Consider the following 20,055-nt stretch of genomic DNA (forward strand, 5'->3'; position numbering starts at 1 on the left):
CCGCACCGCACCCCGCTACGGACCGCCCACAGGGCGCGCGCTCCCGGGGCCACGCGTGACCCCCGCGCTCCCCTCCCGTGAAGCCCCGCCCCTTCCCGGCATCGCCCGCGGCGACGATTCTCTCGCGGGCCGGCGGCCACGCCCACCCCGCCCCCAGACCACGCCCACTCCCCAGGAAAAAACCGGCACGCGCCAGGCCACGCCCACCTCCCGCAAAAGCCCCGCCCCCCGCCCCGGGTCCGCCCGGCGGCGGCGTTGGCGGTGACGTCACTGCCGCCCTCTGCGGGGCGCGGGGGGGGCGGCGGCGGCGGCGGCGCTGAGGCGGCGGGCGGCGGAGTGAGTGGGGCGGGGGGGGCGGAGGGGGGGAGCGGCGCGGTCTCGCGGTCCGGCCGCCATTTTGGCAGCCCCTTCGTACCCCCCCGCCCCGGGCTCGGAGCTCCGGAAGGCCGCGGTAGGCCCGGGGTGGGACCGGGGCGGCCCCGCGGGGGGGGGGAGGGGGAGCGGGGAGCGCTTTGGGGCCGCAACGGCGAACGGGAACCGAGGGGTTGGGCGGCTCGGTTCGGTGCCCAAAGGAAACCCGGAGGGCGACCGTGAGCGCCGCCCGCCCCGCTGCGCCCTGCGGGGAGCCCCGCCGCTTTGTGCCCCGAAGGAAAGGCCGCGATGGGCCGCGGGGATCCGGGAACGGAACGGGCGGGTTAATGATCGCACAGCGCCGGTCAAAGTCCGCGCCGGACCGGAGCGATCCGCGGGGATCTGCCGTGACCCCAAAGTGGGGGTTTGGGAGCATTGGGGCCCACTGGGGCCGTTTGGGGGCATTGGTTCCCTTTGGAGGCATTGAGGCCCATTTGGGCACTGGGGCCGTTTGGAAGCATTTGGGCCCGCTGGGGCTTTGGGGGCATTGGGGCCCTATGGGGACTTTGGGGTCATTGGGGAGCTTTGGGGGTGCTGAGGCCCATTGGGGCCCTTTGGGGTCACTGGGGCTCATTCCCATTCTGGGTGCCGCTTCTCCTTGGTGGCCCCACGGGTTCTTTGGCTCCGTGGTTCTGCGCCCCTTTGGGGGGTTTTCACCCCTCACCCCCCCGTCCTGCAGGATGTTCCAGACGCTGTGCAGTTATTTCTGGTGGGAGCGGCTCTGGCTGCCTGCAAACCTCACCTGGGCCGATTTGGAGGACCGCGATGGGCGCGTTTACGCCAAAGCCTCCGACCTCTACATCACCATCCCCATGGCCTTCCTCTTCCTCATCGTGCGGCACCTCTTTGAGACGTGAGTGACCACTGGGGGACCTCCACCCCCATCCCAAACCTCCACCCCCATCCCAAACCTCCACCCCCATCCCAAACCTCCACCCCACACCCCCGGCTCAGCCCCATCCCACTCTGGGAGCTGTCGCCCATAGGTGGGCATTCAGGCTGTGCCATCTCGGAGGTCTTCTCCAAGCTCTTGGTTCTGTGGCTTCGCACCCCTCAGGCTCGGCTCTGTGTCTCGGTGGGGGCTCGGGTTGGTGGTCCCATCCCTGGGGGTCTCTGCCTGCCCGCAGCCCCCACAGCGGCGCTGGGGATGCTGTGTCTCCCCCCGCACACAGCTGTGGCTTTGTGCATCCCCCGCATCTGAGCTGCAGTTTGTTGGGCAAACAATGGGGCACAGCCTGAGGTTGGGAACAAACCGGGCTTTGTTGGGAACGGGGGAGAAGGAGCCGCTCTGCATCACCATGTGGGGCCACGGCGCTGACACCCAACCTGGGGCCATTTGGAGGGAGGGGGGCAGCCCCATAGCGCCCACCCTGCGATCCTGGGTGCTTTGGGGGGCGTCAGCCCGCAGTCATGGGGCTGGGGGTCCGTCTGTCCACCTGCAGGTACGTGGCCACCCCACTGGCCGGGCTGCTGGGTGTGAAGGAACGCGTCCGGCTGAGAGCCGCCCCAAACGCAGTGCTGGAGAAGTTCTACGCCGCCACTTCCAAGCAGCCCAAACAGGTGAGGAGGGACCCCGAGGGGGTGGCGGGGAGGGGGGGCAACACGGCGCCAACGTCCCCTCCGTCCCCCCCCCCAGGCTGATGTGGAGATGCTGTCGAGGAAGAGCGGCTGCTCCGTGCGCCAGGTGGAGCGTTGGTTCCGCCGCCGCCGCAACCAGGACCGGCCCAGCCTGCTCAAGAAGTTCCGGGAGGCGAGGTGAGCGCGGCCTGGGTCCCATCCGGCTGCATTGGAGGTGGAGGCGCCCCGGGTGGTGCAGCCCCCCCCCCCCCGGGAGGGTGCGATCCGGGAGGTGGGGGTCCGTCCTCGTCCCTCCCCCCCCAGCTGCGCCCCTGAGCACGGTCTGCTTCCTTTTTCCAGTTGGCGATTCACGTTTTACCTTCTTGCTTTCATTGCTGGCATGGCTGTCATAGTGGATGTGAGTAGTGCCCCCCCCGCCGTGCCTGGTGTCCCCCCGCCCCCCATTAATGCCTCTCTCTGTCTCTCTCCCCCATCCCACAGAAGCCGTGGTTCTACGACCTCCGGGAGGTGTGGAAGGGGTACCCCATCCAGGTGAGCCCCCCCGCCCCGTTCCCATCCTGTGGGGCTGCAGATCCCCACGCTTCTGGGGGTCCCCTCCATGCCCAGGGCGGTCCCTCGGTCAATCGATCGATGCCTGCGGCGGGCGGGGGGGACGACAATGGAATCCCTGAGCCCCCAACACGTCCTTGGCTTGCAGAGCATCCTGCCCTCCCAGTACTGGTACTACATGATCGAACTCTCCTTCTATTGGTCGCTGCTCTTCAGCATCGCTTCTGATGTCAAGCGCAAGGTGGGACCCCCTGCCCCCCCCCCACCCCTCCTTGGGGTTCCAGGTCGCTTTTGGGGCACGGGAGGGGTTGGGATGAGGGGGAGCAGCAGGAATGGGGGAGATTGGGGCCGGGGTGACCCCCCCCCCCCACCGCCCCTGTGCCGCACGCAGGACTTCAAGGAGCAAATCATCCACCACGTGGCCACCATCATCCTCATCAGCTTCTCCTGGTTTGCCAACTACGTCCGTGCCGGGACGCTCATCATGGCCCTGCACGACTCCTCCGATTACCTGCTGGAGGTACGGCGCCCCCCCCGCCCCACACCCCCACGTGGGGCTCTGCCCTCCCCCCTCACCCCCACCCCCCCTCCCACAGTCAGCCAAGATGTTCAACTACGCCAACTGGAGGAACACCTGCAACAACATCTTCATCGTCTTCGCTGCCGTCTTCATCGTCACCCGTTTGGTCATCCTGCCCTTCTGGTGAGCGGGGGGCTGAACCTGAGGGGGGGGGGGAGGCCCACGGGATGGGGGGGGTCTGTAACGGAGCCCCTTCCCCTGCCCAGGATCATGCACTGCACTGTGGTTTACCCCCTGGAGCTCTACCCGGCCTTCTTTGGCTACTACTTCTTCAACGCCATGATGGGGGTGCTGCAGCTGCTGCACGTCTTCTGGGCCTTCCTCATCATCCGCATGGCACACAAGTTCATAACTGGAAAGGTAACGGGGGGGGAAAAGCAGGGGGGTCACAGCCCCCATCTTGGGGGTGTTCACAGCCCTGGTTTGAGGGGGGGGGGCGTCGGCCCCATTCAGTTTGGGGTGAAGGGGGGGGGTGCAGGACCACCGCCCTGGGATGAGGTGGAGGCTGCAGATCGGAGCCCAGAGTTGGACGCTGGGCTGCAGTGAAGCTCAAAGTGCTGCAGTGACCCGGGGGGGGGGGGGGGGGGGGGGGGGCAGAAAGAAAAGGGCAGCGGTGGGGGTGGGAGAAGCTGAAGCCTGGCAGAAAACAGCAGCACCGAGTGACGGCGGCCCCCAATTCCCCCCCCTGCAGGTGGTGGAGGACGAGAGGAGCGACCGCGAGGAGACGGACAACTCTGAGGAGGAGGAGGAGGCGATGAAGAACGGCCCCCTGTCCAACGGGCATCCCCCCCCCCTCCTGAACAACAACCACCGCAAGAACGACTGAGCGCCTCCCCCCACGGCCGGGGGTCACGCAGTGCCAGGGGTCCCCACCCCCTCCATCCTCCCCCCTCCCTGCTCCGGCAGCGCGAATCGGGGCCCCGCAGAGCCCCTCTGCCCCCCTCAGCCCCTCTGGGACCGCAGCACTGGGGAGGGGGGGTGGGAAGCAGCACGGCTGCTGCTCCACCTCGCGGCTCCTCTTTGCCTTTCACCCACTGCCTTAACGGGGTCAGAGGCGGCTCCTGCCCTCGGCGCCCCAAACCCCCTCCCCACGTCCCCCCCCATTGATGCCGGTGCTGTGGGAGGAGGGTGGGGGGGGGGGGAGGTGACCCCCAAAGCCGAATGGATGAAGTCGTGCTGGGGTTTGGGCCAACGGAGCTGTGGGTCAGCGCTGCTGCGGCCTCCTCCCTCCAGTCCTCTGTCAGTGGGGCTCAGCTGTGCCCCCCCGGAGCCCCCGTGGGCCAGAGGGGGCCAACGAGCAGCGATTCTGTTTCTATTTATTGGGGGGGGGAGAGGGGCAGGGGGGGCTCTGCCTCCTGCAATGAAGGGGGAGTTGGGGGGCGGGGGGGGAAGGACCATTAACCGCCATCAGACCAAAATGTGTCGTTTTGTTTTTGGTTTTGTTCTTGGTTTTGTTCTTGGTTTTGTTTTTTTCTTTTTTAAAGGTTAAAATATATTAATAAAGTTTAAAAGAAAATAAACAACCAACTCCTGCTGCTGAGCTGCAGTGAAATACATAAATAAAAGGGGGAGGGGGGGCACGGCGCTGTGAGAGGTGGGAGTAGAAAAGCCCGTTTTATTGCTTGGTAACAACAGGAATTCTTTACATCTCACGGCGGGGGGGGGGGGAGCTTCCCCTCTCAGCCCCATCACTGATGTTTATCATCACCCTCTCCATTCCCCCCCTCCCCCCACAACTCCAAGAGACCCCCAGTGCAACAACGTGGCGGCAACAGCGACCCCCAGCCCCAGCGAACGCAACAGGAGCAGCCGGGGGGCGCTGTGGGGTCGGAGCCCCCCCCCCACAGCACAGCTCGGGTGGGGGTGGGGGTGAGAGCCCCCCCGGCGGCTCGCAGTCCGGCTGGCGGGCGCTCAGAGCAGCCGCCCCCTGCACTCGATGGCCCCGCAGCAGCACAGCAGCTCCTTGCCCTCCACGCTGCCCACCTCGTAGTTGTAATCCCACGTCAGCTCCGTGCCCGCCCGGATCCTCCTGCAAGGAAAGGAGATGCTGTTCCCCACGCGATGCTGCGGGACAAAGGACCCCTCCCCAGCCCCCCCCCCAGCCCTCGGGACGGCCCTGCAGCGACGGACTCCCCCTCAGCCCCCTCCTCTGCCCCCCACCTCCCAGCCGGGAGGGGAAGCCTTGGGCCCGACCCCACAAAGGGACGCGGCCCCCAGACCCCAGAGATCCCAGCGCCGCCCCCTCCTCCATTTACTTGCTGGCGAAGAAGGCGACCCAGGGGAAGCGCAGGTCGTGGGTGTCCACAAAAACGTTCTGCACGAAGAGGTTGGGACTGCAGCTGTGCTGCAAAGGGAACAGAGCTGTGGGTGCGGAGGGAGCCCTGGGGGGCGGGGGGGGCAGAAACCCTCACAAATGAGTGGCACCCCTGAAAGCACCGCAGCCCACATCACCATCATCCCCATCACCACCATCACCACCATCACCACCATCACCACCATCACCACCATCATCCCCATCACCACCATCCCCATCCCACTGCATCCTGCATCACCCCAATGCAGCCCATATTGTCCCAATGCATCCCACTGCACCATTCCAATACATCCCACATCCTCATCCCACTGCATCCCACATCGTCTCAATGCAGCCCACATCACCTCACACCATCATCCCACTGCAGCATTCCAGTGCATCCCAATACATCCCACTGCATCCCTCCTCATCCCACTGCATCCCAATACACCCCACATCCTCCCCCCAATGCATCCCACTGCATCCCCCCCCATCTCCTCTACCCCCCCAGCTCTCCCGCAGCCCTGTGCTCACGTTGAGGTAGCGGCCCAGGTTCCCCTCCAGTTTGGCATCAATGATGTAGCAGGACTCCTCTCCATCGTAGAACTGCCGCGTCGTCCTGCAGACCGGAGCGCTGTCGCCCTTCTCGGCTGCCGCCATGTTGGTGGATTTGATGGCGATGCCGTGGGTGGATTTCAGGGCGAAGCCCCGCGTGGATTTCACGGCCACCTGCCTCTTCATGGGCCCTGCAGGGGGGCGAAGGCCGGGAGGAATCCGCACCGCCAGCAGCCCGGCTCCCTGTGGGCCCCCCCTCCCCAGGCGCAGAGCGCTGTGCCGTCCACCCTCCTGCACAAAGCTGAGCCCTGGGCCCTTCACAACCGAGACGCCCAGCTTCTGCTTCCGCCCGGCTCAGAAACCTCTGAGTGCAGCTCGGCTCCACGCGGCCGCAGGGCGGCTCCTGCCACCCTCCTCACCCTCCCACGTCCTGTGAGCAGCAGCGCAGCGCTGTGGGGCAGCCCCTCGCCTCCCCGCGCTCACCTGAACCGCAGGGGTTCTTCTTCTCATCCCCTTCCTCCTCCTCAGAGCCCGATGAAATGGTCTGGATGTCGTCGCTGTCGTTGGCAGCGCCCTGGGGCTGCCCCTCCACCTTGGGCCCGTTGTCCCCATCGCTGTCGGTGCTGCTGGACAGGGTCAGCACGTCCTGCAAGTATCGCAGCTCCTGAGCGGCGCTGCCCCCAGACCCCCATCCCAGCAAAGGAGCCCCCCACCCCGCAGGAAATCTGCAGGCAGCTGGCAGGGGCTGAGCCACGCGGTGCTGGGGCTCCGGGGGAGGCTGGGCTCCTTGAGCCTCCAGGGAAACCCACAGGGAGGGGGGACAACCCCCCGCAGTGCACAGCATCCTCAACCCTGGGTGCAGAGCGCTGCGCCATCCCACTGCACAGAAGCTGAGGCCCGGGGCCTTCGGCCCTGAGAGACCCCCACCAGCCTGGGAATCTCAACCAGGAGCCACTGGCACTCCGAGGAGAGCAGCAGCTGACAGCCATGGGGCAGCTCACCTCGGCGGGGGGCTGCAGGGGCCCCGAGTGCCGCCTGCTCTGCAGCAGAGCCGTTTTGCTGGTGGGTCTGCGCAGCCCCTCCAGTTTGGGGGGGCTGGGGTTGTAGCCATACAGCCTGCCCAGGTCGCTGAGCCTGCGAGGGGAGGAGAGGAGCTGAGAGGTGGTTGGGAAGGCAGAGCTCAAACAGCACCTCTGAGCCCCCCCGACTACTCAGATCCTTCTGGCGCAGCTTAACGACATCGAAAAGAGGTGGGGAGCAGCCACAGAGCCACAGCAAGTCATTCCAAGGCAAATTTGGAAAGAATAAGTAATAATAAACAGCAGGAAAAAAGGATTGAAGGAACCTTACCCCGGGACTTTGCTTGAATCTTCAGGTTCCTGCAGAAGGAAGAAACGCAGAGGATGAAAACTCCTCCTTGTCCTTGCGGCTGCCCCAGCAGGGCCCATTCACCACCCACCCTCCGCACCACCGGGGCTCCAGGTCCCCCTCCTCGGGGCAGAGGACGAGCACAGGGCACCCGAAACCCCCCCACCACGGGGCTGCGCCCCCAGCTCACATCCTTCCTCGGCGCCTTCGCCTCTCCCTCCGCGCCCCCCGGGGCAGCATCAGCCCTGCAGCCTTTGGCCTCCCCTCCTTCGCTCATCTTGAAGGACGAGGTGCTGTCGTTGTCCTGGAAGCTGTCAGACACGCTGTTGGAGCTGAGCCACGAGGCCACCTTGTTCTTGGAGGTCTCCTCGGACACGGGCAGCTTGCAGGAGGCGGCTGCCGCAGCCTCATCGTGGCCGACCTGCGGCGTGAGCCCCGAGTCCTTGGAGGCCGTTTCTGAGAGGCCGTTCTCCTTCTGCCCGCGGGTTTGTCGCCTCGTGGCGTAGCTGCGCCACACCGAGCTGGCATTGAAGCCCTCGTCCTTGCAGAAGTTGTCATCAGAGCTGTCCTCGTTGGACTCCTCCTGCTCCTCCGTGCCCGTGTTGTCCTCCTCGTCGTCCTTCAGGTCCACCCCGCTGCTGTCAGACGAGCACTTGGCGTCGCTCTCGTAGCCCTCCTTGAAGTTCTCCACGCTCTCGATGTGATCCAGGTTTGCAAAGTACTCGTCCCCCATCTCCAAGCCCTCTTTGTCGGCAAAGTCATCCGTGAGGATTTTCCCTGGTCGGCACAAAAGCAGCGCGAGTTTCCAGCCGCACCGACAGCCCAGCGCCGCTGGGAGCAGAGCTGCGTTTGCGCCTCTGGCTCCGCTCCGCTGCCCCCTGCAGCCGAAGCCTCGGCCCTACCTGCGTAGATGCAGACGAAGGAGCCCTTGGCGATGTCATCGAGGCAGCGGATGCCCCAGCCCTTGTTCTGAGTCTTGAACAGCTGCAGCCTGACCTGCAGCCCGTGCTGGACCAGGCGGTTGGTGCACATGTTGACGTTGCATTTGCACCTCTTGTTACACTCATAAACCCTGAACGAAAGGAGAGCAGCGTCAGCTATCAGAGAGCAGAGCTGTCCTCCCTTTGGCAGGCAGGGGAGGGGAGGCCACTAATAGGGAAGAAGGAAAAGAGGGCGGGGGAGGAGAAAGGGCGCACGCTCACCCAGTTGGGAGGCACTCCTCCAGCCTCTTGTGCTGGTACCCCGAGTTGGGGTTGATCTGCCCCCCCGGGGTGCAGCCGGTTGCTTGGACCGTCAGCTGGTGACAGGCACACTTGGATCTGCAGGCAGAGAGGAATAGAACTCAGCCGAGCCCCCAGAGAATCGATCCTGCACGCGGCTTCGGCAGGCAGGGAAAGCCGAGCCCCGGGGGCGAAGCCGCGGCCCCACAGCGCCGCAGCCGCGGTTGGCCGAGCGCAGGGGGGGCGGAGCGGCGGGCGCCACCTACTTGTCCCTGCAGCCGTCCCTGCAGTCGCAGCCCACCAGGAACTCCCAGCCCGTGTTGATGAAGACCCCCTTGCCGGGGATGCGCTCCTTGCTGTAGGCCACCTGCGGCGGCGGCGTGCCGTCGATCTCGTTGACGCAGGACAGCGGCACGTCCTCGCGGCCCCTGGTGATGTCGGCGATGTAATAGTAGGGCTTGTAGGGCTGGAATTTGCGGTCCACCAGGACGTAGGGATCCAGGCAGAACATCTCCAGGAACAGGAAGTCGCAGTCGGTCTCGAAGAGGTAGCGCTCGATCTCGGCCATGCTGCGCAGGCAGAGCCCGCACGGCGTCTTGTAGATGACATGGAAGCCCATCTTGCGGTTCACCCTGCGGCGCGCCGTCATCCTCCTGAAGTCGTAGAGCAGGGGGATGAGCAGCGGGTTGCGGCTGCGGTACTGGTCGCTGCGCAGGGGCCGCACGCGGGACAGGCAGGCGTAGCTGCAGACGTGGGGGAGGTAGAAGAGCTTCTCCAGCGGCGCGCGGTACGACGGCTCGTTGGGCACCCGGTCCAGCATCCCGTGGAAGGGCTGCGCCGAGGCGGCCGGCCCGGAGGGGAAGCTGCTGTGGGGAAGGCGGACGGTGAGCGGCCGGGGCGGCGGGAGGCGAGGCGCCCACTGCTGGCTTTGCCCTGCTGAGGGAGGGAGCATCGCCACCAGGCGCTTCTGAATGGGAAACCGCCGCCAGAAGGGAGCGCAGGAGGCAGCGACAAGCTGCACACAGATCAGCAGCTGCGGGGCAGGGAGACAAAGCTGCCGCCACGGAGGAGCCACCTGCCGACACAGATTAACCCTCAGAAGCCCCAGAACATTCATAGGAACTCGAGCCCTTTGCAGACAAGCATTTCCAGAGGCTCTGGGCAGGGGTGAGGACTGGGCAGAAGCGATAAGAGGCTTTCCAAGCTCACGCCAACGACAAAACGCAGCCAGCAGTTGTCAGGGAGGGACAGCGAGGGAAGGAGGTGACAAACGATTGGGGCCTGGCAGAAGCCAAAGCAAAGCAACCCCAAATCCCGGGGCTCTGCTGTGCTCACCGATGCTGCTGGGCTGCAGCCGCCCTTCCTGGCGCGTCGTTCAGCACGGGCGGCGAAGGCGACGACTGCCCCGAGCCGGGCCGGAAGGATGTGCTCTTCTTGGCCACCTGCTTCCTCGACTGGGCCAGCAGGCCGTCAGGGCACCTGCAGGAGGGAAAAAGGGCAGCAATTGGCAAGGTGCAGCAGCCCCATTCGCCCCCGGGTTACTGCCAGCGTCCGGCCAACACGCAGGGAGCAGATCCATCCTCACAGCCGTGCAAACCCCAGCGCGGCGCAAACAATCCTGCAGCGGCCCTACGGCGAGAACTGACGCACAGCTGGGTGTTGGAGGGCACCAAGAAACCCCGCAGCAGCAGGAAGGAGCACTGAGAGCCCGGGTCTGGGCTTCAGCACCGAACAGGGGAGGAATCAGAGGTACAGAGCCCCCCTTGGTCCGTGCCAAGAACAAAACCAGCTGAGACACGGGGACGTAAGGGCAGCAGGCACAGAAGGGCTCGGGGATCCCTGACGGCCCTGCAGGGGCTGCGCAGCAGCAGAGCAGAGCTGCACAGAGCCTCAGTCCACTTCCACGGCTGAAACAGAACGCAGCCCAGCCAGCCGCTGGCTTCCCGCAGGTCAAGGAACACAGCTGTTATCGGGGCAGGAAGCAGCAGCAAACCCTGCCTGAAAGGGAGGCGAAAAGCACCTTTAAAACTGCAGGAGCAAGAGAACAAGGCTGCTGTCAGCAGTGTTACAAAGGAACAGCAGTGAGCAGCTCTGTGGCACCACAGCAAGGCTGAAAGCGGAGCTGGAGGGGAGGAGAGCTGGCCCTCCCTCAGCAAATAAAACAGGGCAGCGAAGGAACCATTCTCTCACTTTTAATACTCTCAGAAACAACGTTTAACCCCAAAGCATTCCTGCAGGGACACAGCGTGCTGCGCAGGGCAGCGATGGGGAAGGGCTGGCTTGGAAGCAGCCCGGTTCTTAAAGGCAGGACAAGGAAACATCTGCAGCATCTGCTGATTCGATCTGACAGCAAGATCCTGAACCAAAGCCACGGTCAGGAGAGGGAAGAAAAAGGTTTCTGTGAGGATGGCTGAACGGGAGCACAGAGATTCAGGGGCAGGGAGCTGCAGACCCCGGCCCTCCAACGCCAGCGCCTTCCTGCTGTGCCGGGCAGCTCGGGTGCCCCACGGCCCCCTGTCCTGGGGGAGCCCCCACGCAGGAGCCAGCACTGCTTTCTGGGCTCCTCCCCTGGCACAGCATCCCTCCTTTTGGTTCTGCTGGAGAACAGGGGCCGGATTGCAGCTTCAGCTCTCACGTCTCGGTCAGGATGGCACAAGAAGTGCATTTCCTACTGGATCCCCACATCCAGGGGCAGCCGAGTCGCACTGCACTGCTTTTGGAGGGGAATCCCACGCTGAGAAGGGAGCTTTGGGGGCAGACGGGGTTCTTACACACTGCTGCAACTACAGAGCATCTGGGGAGTAAAACTTCACGTGCCGCACGGCTTCCCCACAGCCGGGGCATCTCCTCTCTCCTCTCAGCCCATGCAGCAAAACGCAGCGAGAGCAGAAGACGTGCTGGCAGGGGGTCAGGCGTCCGTAAATTCGGATGGGAAATCCGCAGTGGTGACAAAAATGAACGGGGGCAGCTTCCCTCTCCCCTGTGAGGCTCTCGGGGTCCCAGAGCACACCCTCAGCTGGCCCGCTCTTCTCACACACGCTCCCTCCATCACCGTGTTCAGTCCTTCCTCCATCCAGGCCTCCTTCTGCACCGTCCTGGCCCTCCACGCCGGTCCCCCCCGGGCCCCCAGCAGCAGGAGATGCGTGGGGAGCTCGGATGGAGCTCAGAGTGAACACGTTTGGTCCACGAGCACCCGGACCAACAGCTGATCCCGAGTTCTCAGCGCTCTGTAAGCCATTGAGTTCTGCCAGCAGGTCGGTCCAAGCAGAGGAATGCAAGGCAGCCGAGGACCAAAGCCTGGACGTGACACGAGGGAGCAATTCAGATTTTCAGAAGAGAGGCAGCAAGCTTTCTAACTCGGAAATGCAGCAATGTGTGCGAAGCTTCAGCCCTGGCCAACAGTGGGCACCTGGCTCAGGGGCGCTCGGCTCCCCGCCCCCAGCATCTCCTCCTGCAGCCTTTCCTCTCGGCTCCCCAGAAGCAAAACTAGAAACATCTGCACAGCCTGGCACCGAGCAGAGCCACGAAGCTGATCTGCACCCGAGGGCTCTGCTACGCGAGGAGGGCAGCGCCCAAAGGGCCGGGCACCGCAGACGGAGCGCAGAGCGGCACGGGACGGATCCGGTACTTACTCCATCTCAGAGGGCGGCGGGGAGGGGGGCTGCACTGCCAGCGAGGCCGCCTGCATCTGCTCCAGGGGTTTGTACTGCGTCCCAGCTCCAGTCAGATCCTGTGTGTACTGCACCACGGGGCCTTTGCTCCGCACAGCGCCTTGGGGGAGGAACGAAGGAGCTCAGTATCGACCCGGGGTCCTCACAGCAGCCAGGTCGTCCCACCAGCCACAGAACGCTGATGTGGTCGCCGAGGCGAGCGGCACAAAGCACTGGCCATTAACAGGGGCCACTGGCAAAGCTGTGAGTCGCAGCCCACCGACCCAGGCAGATTCTGCCCGTTTCTGCCGCATCCAGCAGGCAAAGCCGCTGCAAATCCTGCCCCTCTGGGAGCTCAGTTAAAAACCACCACAAAACACACAGCCAACGACCCCAGGATTCCCAGACACACAGGAAAGCAGAAAACGCTCCGTACCAACATTGGGCCGAGTCCTCGCCTGCCCACCCTGCTTCTTTTCCTGGGTGGAGGCAGTGGAGGTTTTCATGCTGAACATGGGCTCGAGGCGCGTGGATCCGCGGTAAATCCACTCGCAGCGTTTGTCATCCTGCAGCAAGGAGAACGCAACACTCACAGCATCTACAGCAAGAGCTTCCTGGATGGGGGACGCAGAGCCAGGAAACGTTAGTGATGCTTCTAAAGACAGCAGAACGCAGCTGAGAAGAGGGAAAGCATTGATGTGAAGGCTTATGGAAGGTCATGCAAACAGTGAATGGCGCCCAGGTGCCGTTATTTAGGCAAGAAGGGACCCAAGCAGGCACCAAAGTGCTGCTCTGCTGCAGTGTGCACAAGCTGAGCCTGCAGAATCCTGCAGCTCTGCTCAGCTGCTCAGAACAGCACTCCTAGTGAGCAGAAGGAGCTGCTGGGAGCTTGCAGCAGCAGAGGAGCGGGACAGAACTGCTGCAGACGATGAGTTCTGTTTTGTAACCCTCTGTAAAGCACCTTGCATGCACAGCCGTGGGAGCGAACCCCAGTCAAAAAGGCTTTTGGAGCTTTCATCACGCAGATCAAAGCCTCACCTTCCCAGCAAAGCACAGAGCAGCAGAACGTGTGCCTGCTCCAGAGCCCCATCCGACCCCAGCAGGGAAACCGGGCTCCAAAGGCCCACAGGTTCGGCTCCACACACAGAAACGCCCCCATCCTCCCCCCTCGATGGCAGAGCAGCAATGGCCGTACCAGGAAGAGGATTTTGACCAGACTGCTGTCCACCTCCTCCACCCTGGATTTCCACCAGGTCCCCTCCCACTCGGTTTTGATCAGCTGGCCGCTCTTCAGCAGCACCATGGGGCGGTTGGGGTAGGCACTGATGTACTCCTCGATGAAGTCCCGGCACGACACGTCCTCTATGTCCTCCCAAGTCTTCTTAACTGCACAGAAAGGGAGAGAAACGAGGTTGGGGGAAAGGTCCTTTGGCTCCTTTCCAAACGCATTTCTGCTCAGGGCAGCAGGGCGCGCAGCCACGCCGATGCCCCCAGGCAGGGAGCTGCCTCCCATTCTGCGTGCGGAGCGAATCTCCAGGAGCACAGCACTGAGATGTGCGACCTTCATGCTCCAGATGAGCCCCTCGCGTGCCCACAAGCGCCCCGAGTGACCCAGCAGGAGGACGCAGGGGAGGCAGAGGTCACTCACGCGGCCTGCAGACTGGGTACAGCTCCCACTCCTTGACGTACGAAGCGTAGCCATCGTCAAAGAAGATCAAGAACCTGCATAACAGCACAGAGAACCCAGGTGGAGAGCTGGGCTTGGGAATGCCACTGAACGAAGCAGAGAAACCCCACCGCCACCCCCAAACGGCCCGGCTCAGGCGAGGCACCTGAGGACAGGCAGAACTGATTGCTGCTGCCTCCCTCAGTGCTTCTGAACCGCTGTGCCCAGCCCTGAGCTCCGTCTGCGCTCTAAGAGGACACACAGAAGCTGCCCAAAGGCTTCCCAGCAGCACAGCACAGCCAGGCCCTCTCCCCCCCATCCAAACCTCTGCGCCTCCACCACGGAGCTGCAAAGATGGGGAAACACAAGGAGTTTAATTGCTCCTGATCTCCACAAAGATATTTGCAGAGCCTCTGGGCAGCAGCTCTTCTGCTGGCACTGAGAGCAGCAGAGGGGAGAGCTGGGGACACACAGGATGTGTGCGTGGAAGAGCCCAGGGCTGCAGGGGAGATGGGGCTCACGAGGCTGAACCGCAGCGGTGAGGAAAGGAGATAAGGAAGAAAGATAAGAACAAAAACATGCCCCCAAGTAGCAGTTGGGAGGCAGGGCTGTGCCAGGGTTACGAGAGATCAGCAGAACAGCCAGGAGGAGCACGTTTGCAACACGACCAACAGGCACAGAGCTCTGCCCAGCTCCCCACACTTATCAGATGGGACCTCGCACGGCTGGGCGCAGCCACATCTGAGCGTGGGAGGCTGATAAAACCCTCTGTGAGTCTTCCCAGAAAGACCACAGAGCAAAAACCACATCCAAGGGGAGCTGCCTCTCATCCGCACACAGCTGGGACTGCTTTCGACCTGCTGCTGCTCCTCCTGACGTGCCCAGGCAACACTGCTGGCACAAAACACCTCGGGGCTCCTCCTTCCTCATGCCAGGCCCTGAGCAGGGAGGGCTGATATCTGCACCATCATCTGAATTACCAAACACAACTTCTGACTCAGGGATCTGAGCAACACAACAGAGGCTCCACCCAAAGCACTCGTGGATAAGTGAGGAAACAACAGTGAGCGCGGCCCTGGGGAGGTCAGAAAGCAGCTTAGCTGCCACTTCAGCACGTTTCCTTCTCACTAATAAGAAAAACAAGAATAAAACGGCGGCGGAGGAGAACGAATACCTGTCTTTGTTCTTCACGTTTGGCGTTTCAGCCACGATGCCAGCATACAGCCAGACCTGATCCCCATCTTTGTATTTTGCCACAACTCTGCTCCCAACGTAGTGTTTGTCCGGGGAGGGGTGATAGTCGTAAGCAATGTGATTGCCAGACAGCAAACTCTTGCCCTTGTTGTCGAACTTCACTTTGTACTTCTTCCCAGCACCTGAAAGACGTTCCAGCAGGGCGGGCTCAGCGAAGGCACGGCGATTCCACGCGGGAGGAGCTGAGCTCCGCTGACTCAGAACCTACCGACCGTCTGGATGGCGATCAGAGTCCCTTTGTGCCACGTTTTGGTTCTCTTCTTGCCCAGGATCCTCATGCCCACCTTCAGATCGCCATCGTTGCTGAGGTCGCCCACCCCCACGGCCGGTCCAGCAGAGTGCAGAGCACCAGGCGCCTGCTGAGGGGTTTGTGCATCTGCCCAGAAACGGCCGCGTCACAAACGAACCAGGGATTCGCTCTGCTGTGCTTCAACTGCAAGCACATCTGTCAGACCCGACGCAGGGAGCAGCAGCCCTGCTCTGCTCTGCTGCCAGCAGCCGAGTGCCTGAGCCCCGGAGGACGGAGCCACCAGCGAGGAGGACGGCACAGCGCTGAAAGGCTCTCATGGCACAGGAACTCCAAGTATTTGGACTTAAGAAGGATTTCCAGAAACAAAATGGCATCTGCACGCCCCAGCGGGTCTTTCCAACAGGGAAAGGAAAGAGCAGAGCTGTGTTTTTCCTTCCCAAAATGAAAACGGGCCCAGCATCGAGTGGCAGCACGCAGCAGGCAGCTGCAGGACGCTCACACTGACCTCTCACTGCCTCCTGGGCGTTTGTTCTCCTGTGCACAGCATCCATAAACTTCTGAACGTCCTGGGCCGACCTCCTCATTGCTGCCATGGCTTCCCTCAGCTGAAGGGAAGGAAAAGAACGTGAAAGAGTGGGGATTTTCAGCCTCGCTGAATACAACGATGTCCTGGGCCAGCAAAACCCCACTGCAGAAGTGCACCGTGATCAGATCTGTGCCAACTCACCAGGGTCTGATCCTTGGGAACCTTGGGACTGCTATCGCCTGGGGTTAGAGAGAAAACAAGTGGTTTAAAACACACTGGGGAGGAAGAATGCACCCTAGAAAGTCACCCAAAGAAAAGGGACCAGAGGGAAGCCTCCGTTCAAAAGCATCCCCTGATCCTGCCAGGAAATTCACTCGAAAAAGGCAATTTTACTTCCAATCACTTCTAGATGCAAGAAATGCACCTGCAGCTCCTCCACAGCAAAGGACGTCCACCGTTTGACGTGGACAACAATTATTCCCAGCTCAGCACCTGACAGCCTGAACTCCAGGCACCGTGGGGCCCCGGCAGACCATGGCAGTGCTGATGTCCCTCATGTGAGCTCACGGCTCCCATCTGCTTCAGGGCCACCGTGGCTGACGGGCAGCTCTACAGCACCCCGTTCTGATCCCCCTCTGCTGCAGGATGCTCCCATCCCCGCTCCTTCCTCATCACCACAGTAAGACACTGAACTGTTCTTCCAGCCCGAATCAATACTCATGATGTCGTCGTCGTCGTCATCTGGGATCTCAATCACTTCTGTGGGTTTGGCAGCCAAGTCCTCCTCCTCAGAGCTGCTCTCACGGTAATCCAGGCCCAGTTTGGAGTACAGATCCTTCACCAACATCTCACATTTGTGAAAGTCTCTGAGATGGGAAGAAAGAAAGAGGGAGAGACAGAAAAAGATAAAGTGAGTCCAGATGTAAATCCCACAGCATTGCAGAAAGAAACAGGAACCACTGGGGAGCTCAAAATTAAACACAGCCACCGTGAAGAGGGAAAAACATTCACAAGAGGGGTTCACAGTCAGGGGGGCTGATTTTAATCATCCCTCAATAATCACATACAAGTCAACCAGCACGGCGTCAGCCTACTGGAAGGGAAACAGGTAGCGCTCAGAGATCAGCCTTTGCCACCCGATCTGCCCCATCTCTGCTCTCCGAGACCCAACGCAGATCCACAGCCGCAATTCCAGGTGAGCTCACCTCCAAGCATCATCGAAGAGGCGATCGACGTGCGCCACCTCCTCTTCCTTCTGCTTCACGCACACCTCCAGCTCCTCCAGCTGCTGCTTCTTCTGCTTCACGTACTCAGACTTCTCCAGCTCCTTGTTGATGATGTCCTCCAGCTCCTCCATGGAGATTCCCATCTCCTCCATCACTTCTTTTTGCAGCTCTTTGATGTCCTGGCAATCCATTTCTGCTGCACCCGGAACCACAGAGGAGTGAGGCCGCCGTTTTCCCCCCCCGTTGCTCCGCTCCATCCCGCCCGCCTCCCGCTGCCCTACAGCTCACGTTTCTCCCCCAGTCCCACCCTCCAGCCCTGAAAACGCAAAGATCCAACGTCTCTCTGAGGGCCGGGAGGAAAAAGAGAAGAAGGGAACGCAGAGGGGCCGTGCTGCCCAACGGGGACCGGGTCCCACCGCCGTGCCGGGGACGCAGCCAGCGGCACACGGAGCTCCTCCCGCTCCCCTCGGCCCCAAACCCCCCCAGACTCCCCCGCGCTCCTCCCCCCCTCCCCCGCATCCCGTGCCTCCTCCCCCCGCTCCCTTCCAAACCCCTCAGCCCCCCCAGCCGCCTCACAAACCCCCTCAGCCCCCCCCGCTCCTTCCCGAGCCCCTCGCCGCTCTCCCCCCGTCCCCGCCTCAACAACCCGCCGTCCCCGCGCCCACCTCGGCCCCGCGGCCCAGCCCGGCCCCCTATTGCTGGGATGGAGGCTGAGGAAGGGGTCGGGGGCGCTGGACCGGAAGTTGCACGCCGTCACTTCCGGTACTTAGAGGAAGTCCCGTTCCTCCCAGTTGAGGCCGGCGTTGCTCTACGCATGCGTGAGAGGCGGGCCGCCGCCGTGAGCGGCGGAAGTGAGCCAAGGCGCATGTGTGAGAAGAGCGGCTGGGGGGAGCCTTAAAGGGGCCGCGTCCCTGCAAAGGCTCAGCACTGCCACCCAGGGGACGGAAGCGGTCCGGGCCGGGGGGGTTCTCAGGGGTTTGAGGAAGGGAAGAGAAGAACGGCTGGGGCTCTCAAGGAGATGGAGGACCCTGGGGTGTCAGAGGTAATGGAGACTTGATGATCTTTAAGGTCTTTTCCAACCTGAGCAACTCTACGTTTCCAAGAGCGCCTTGGGGCGCCGGGATGAAGCTCTGGGCGCACCCAGTGGGGAGGGAGAACCGCGAGTCACCGTGCTGGGGGTCCGGGGAGGCTCAGTTGATCTGCTCCTCCTCCCAGGTGGAGGTGGGGATGGCGCTGTAGGGGTCGATGATGAGCTTGGCGCAGCGAACCATCACGGCCAGCAGGAAGAGGCACGTGAGCACCACGAAGGCGATGGCGAAGCCCTGATCCACGTCGATGGCCATGCGGGCGGCACTCAGGCGTGCAGCCCCAGCCGCATCCTGCAGGGCAGAGGAGGGTGGAAGAACAGGAGCGGCAATCACAGGACAAAGCACCCCACTGTTCCCAGTGGCATCCCTTCCAGCTTCTCTTCCCTGCACAGCCTGCCCGCTTTCCAGGAAAACCCGGGTTAAAATATGCCATTACTGTTGGGTACAGCCACACTGGTGGTTGTTTGGCACAGCAGGGCTTGGCTGAGCCCCCACAGAATCGGGGAAATCATGGAATCACGGAATCACAGAATACCTTGAGATGGAAGGGACCAGTAAGGATCTTTGAGTCCAGCAGACGTGGCTCGGGTTAGGAGGGGACAGGAGCATGTGGGAAAGCCGTGCTAAGCAAACAGAGGTGTGCAAACAAGAGCAGAAGAGAAGGTTTGTTCAGGCTGGTGCCAGAAAAGCCACCAAACTTACAGATTTGTTTGTGTTTATAATACACCAGGGGTGAGCAAACACAGCCTCCATGAATGCCATCACCCTACTGAGGTGGGACCCCAACCCCCCAGTTCTGAACCCTGTCCTGTGTGTGCTGAGCGCCCCTTACCTCTCTCCAGATGGAGAGACAGACGGACTGCCTGGCCCTGTGTCCTGCTGTCTGTGGCTCTCCCCAGTCAATTGGCCTCATGAATAATGCAGGGATACGGTGACGTTGTGGCCTGCTGTCACCTCATCGGGCTTTATGAATACTGCAGGGACACAGAGGCACTGGGGCTGGACTTCACCTCTCTGAGCCTCATCAATACTGCAGGGCCGTGGTGACATCGGGGCCATCAAAGACACCGCAGACGCACAGCAGCATCACCTTTCAGCTGCTCCCTGCAATGGGGAGAAGCGATCCTGCGGATTAAAGGGGTCACGAAGCTCTCAGCACCTCCCGCCAGGCTTTGTGTGTGGCTCTGGTTGAGCAAACTGGGACCCCCCTGAGCAGACAGCGCTGGGTCCCTCGCCTCCCCCCGGCCCGTGGGGTGACCTGCAGTGGGGCAGGGGCTGCCGTGGGCTCTGAGCAGCGCAAAGCTTTGGGAACTGCGGCACTGAGTCTGAGCTGCTCTGCAGTTTGGAGCTGCCAAAGAGCGGTGCAGGAAGGAGCAGCACCTCCAGCAGCACCGCCTCTCAGTTTCATTGTATTTGTTATATTATCAACCCAAATCCCACTGCTGATCCCCATCCCCACATCAATCCAAATCCCACTCTCAATCCCAATCTCAACCTGAATACCAGTCCAAATCCCAGCCTCAATCCCACTCTTGATCCCAGTCCCTATCTCAATCCCAACCCCACTTCAAATCCCAATCTCAACCCAAATCCCAATCCCAACTCTTCAGTCTGAATCCCCCACAAATTCCCAACACAAATTCCAGTCCCAATCCCAATCCCGGTCCCAATCCCGGTCCCAATCCCAATCCCAATCCCAATCCCAATCCCAATCCCAATCCCAATCCCAATCCCAATTCCCATCACATTCTTTTGCTCGGGACAAAACAAATAAACAACGTGACGTCATCACTCCCGCCCCTTGACCACGCCCCCAGTGACCACGCTCCCCTCCTTGACCA

At 62.2% G+C, this 20,055-nt stretch overlaps 3 protein-coding genes across 10 annotated transcripts; 1 reads left to right on the forward strand and 2 right to left on the reverse strand.

The window, feature by feature from the left end:
- The first annotated feature begins 230 nt into the window (after nt 1-230).
- Nucleotides 231-4,645, forward strand: CERS2 (ceramide synthase 2). 2 transcript variants are annotated; one of them, XM_052665138.1, is made up of 11 exons: nt 231-336; nt 1,091-1,264; nt 1,854-1,971; nt 2,048-2,166; nt 2,329-2,386; nt 2,470-2,520; nt 2,687-2,779; nt 2,930-3,058; nt 3,135-3,241; nt 3,325-3,478; nt 3,810-4,645. In XM_052665138.1, the coding sequence occupies exons 2-11, from the start codon at nt 1,092-1,094 to the stop codon at nt 3,942-3,944; spliced, it is 1,137 nt and encodes a 378-aa protein (XP_052521098.1). In that variant the 5' UTR covers nt 231-336; nt 1,091; the 3' UTR covers nt 3,945-4,645. The 2 variants fall into 2 exon arrangements, with proteins under 2 accessions (XP_052521098.1, XP_052521100.1); XM_052665140.1 differs by lacking the exon at nt 231-336 and adding an exon at nt 342-451.
- Nucleotides 4,580-18,303, reverse strand: SETDB1 (SET domain bifurcated histone lysine methyltransferase 1). 6 transcript variants are annotated; one of them, XM_052665116.1, is made up of 22 exons: nt 18,207-18,303; nt 17,106-17,319; nt 16,594-16,766; nt 16,102-16,139; nt 15,880-15,979; nt 15,333-15,500; nt 15,045-15,246; nt 13,853-13,926; nt 13,400-13,590; nt 12,641-12,818; nt 12,187-12,325; nt 9,890-10,033; nt 8,821-9,420; nt 8,537-8,653; nt 8,237-8,406; nt 7,525-8,111; nt 7,317-7,345; nt 6,968-7,100; nt 6,450-6,612; nt 5,946-6,157; nt 5,374-5,462; nt 4,580-5,147 (listed from the first exon to the last, which is right to left on the reverse strand). In XM_052665116.1, the coding sequence occupies exons 2-22, from the start codon at nt 17,315-17,317 to the stop codon at nt 5,030-5,032; spliced, it is 3,837 nt and encodes a 1,278-aa protein (XP_052521076.1). In that variant the 5' UTR covers nt 17,318-17,319; nt 18,207-18,303; the 3' UTR covers nt 4,580-5,029. The 6 variants fall into 6 exon arrangements, with proteins under 6 accessions (XP_052521076.1, XP_052521077.1, XP_052521075.1 ...); XM_052665117.1 differs by lacking the exon at nt 18,207-18,303 and adding an exon at nt 17,792-18,198 and having other exon boundaries at nt 4,580-5,182; XM_052665115.1 differs by lacking the exon at nt 18,207-18,303 and adding an exon at nt 17,792-18,198 and having other exon boundaries at nt 17,106-17,322.
- Nucleotides 18,304-20,054, reverse strand: CTXND2 (cortexin domain containing 2). Of its 2 annotated transcripts, none has more exons than XM_052665142.1 (2): nt 19,047-20,054; nt 18,304-18,505 (listed from the first exon to the last, which is right to left on the reverse strand). In XM_052665142.1, exons 1-2 carry the CDS (start codon nt 19,125-19,127, stop codon nt 18,317-18,319), a joined length of 270 nt encoding a protein of 89 aa, XP_052521102.1. In that variant the 5' UTR covers nt 19,128-20,054; the 3' UTR covers nt 18,304-18,316. The 2 variants fall into 2 exon arrangements, 1 of the variants encoding a protein (XP_052521102.1); XR_008202042.1 differs by having other exon boundaries at nt 18,485-18,837; nt 19,047-19,145.
- Nucleotide 20,055: the final 1 nt, after the last annotated feature.

This window comes from Tympanuchus pallidicinctus, unplaced genomic scaffold (genome assembly GCF_026119805.1).
Source record: "Tympanuchus pallidicinctus isolate F22 unplaced genomic scaffold, pur_lepc_1.0 scaffold61, whole genome shotgun sequence".
Lineage (NCBI taxonomy): Eukaryota > Metazoa > Chordata > Aves > Galliformes > Phasianidae > Tympanuchus > Tympanuchus pallidicinctus.

Bases quoted from the DNA above. Each gene is read 5' to 3' on its own strand.
- SETDB1 (XM_052665116.1), bottom strand. From the start codon at position 17,317: ATGGATTGCCAGGACATCAAAGAGCTGCAAAAAGAAGTGATGGAGGAG. The intron at 13,927-15,044 runs GTATTCGTTCTC...GCTGTTATGCAG, and splicing joins AACGTGAAGAACAAAGACAG to GTTCTTGATCTTCTTTGACG. The intron at 12,326-12,640 runs GTACGGAGCGTT...TCCTCCCCCAAG, and splicing joins GAGGACTCGGCCCAATGTTG to GCGCTGTGCGGAGCAAAGGC.
- CERS2 (XM_052665138.1), top strand. From the start codon at position 1,092: ATGTTCCAGACGCTGTGCAGTTATTTCTGGTGGGAGCGGCTCTGGCTG. The intron at 2,387-2,469 runs GTGAGTAGTGCC...CCCATCCCACAG, and splicing joins GCATGGCTGTCATAGTGGAT to AAGCCGTGGTTCTACGACCT. The intron at 2,521-2,686 runs GTGAGCCCCCCC...CTTGGCTTGCAG, and splicing joins GGAAGGGGTACCCCATCCAG to AGCATCCTGCCCTCCCAGTA.
- CTXND2 (XM_052665142.1), bottom strand. From the start codon at position 19,127: ATGAGGCCAATTGACTGGGGAGAGCCACAGACAGCAGGACACAGGGCC. The intron at 18,506-19,046 runs GTAAGGGGCGCT...TCTGCCCTGCAG, and splicing joins GTCTCTCCATCTGGAGAGAG to GATGCGGCTGGGGCTGCACG.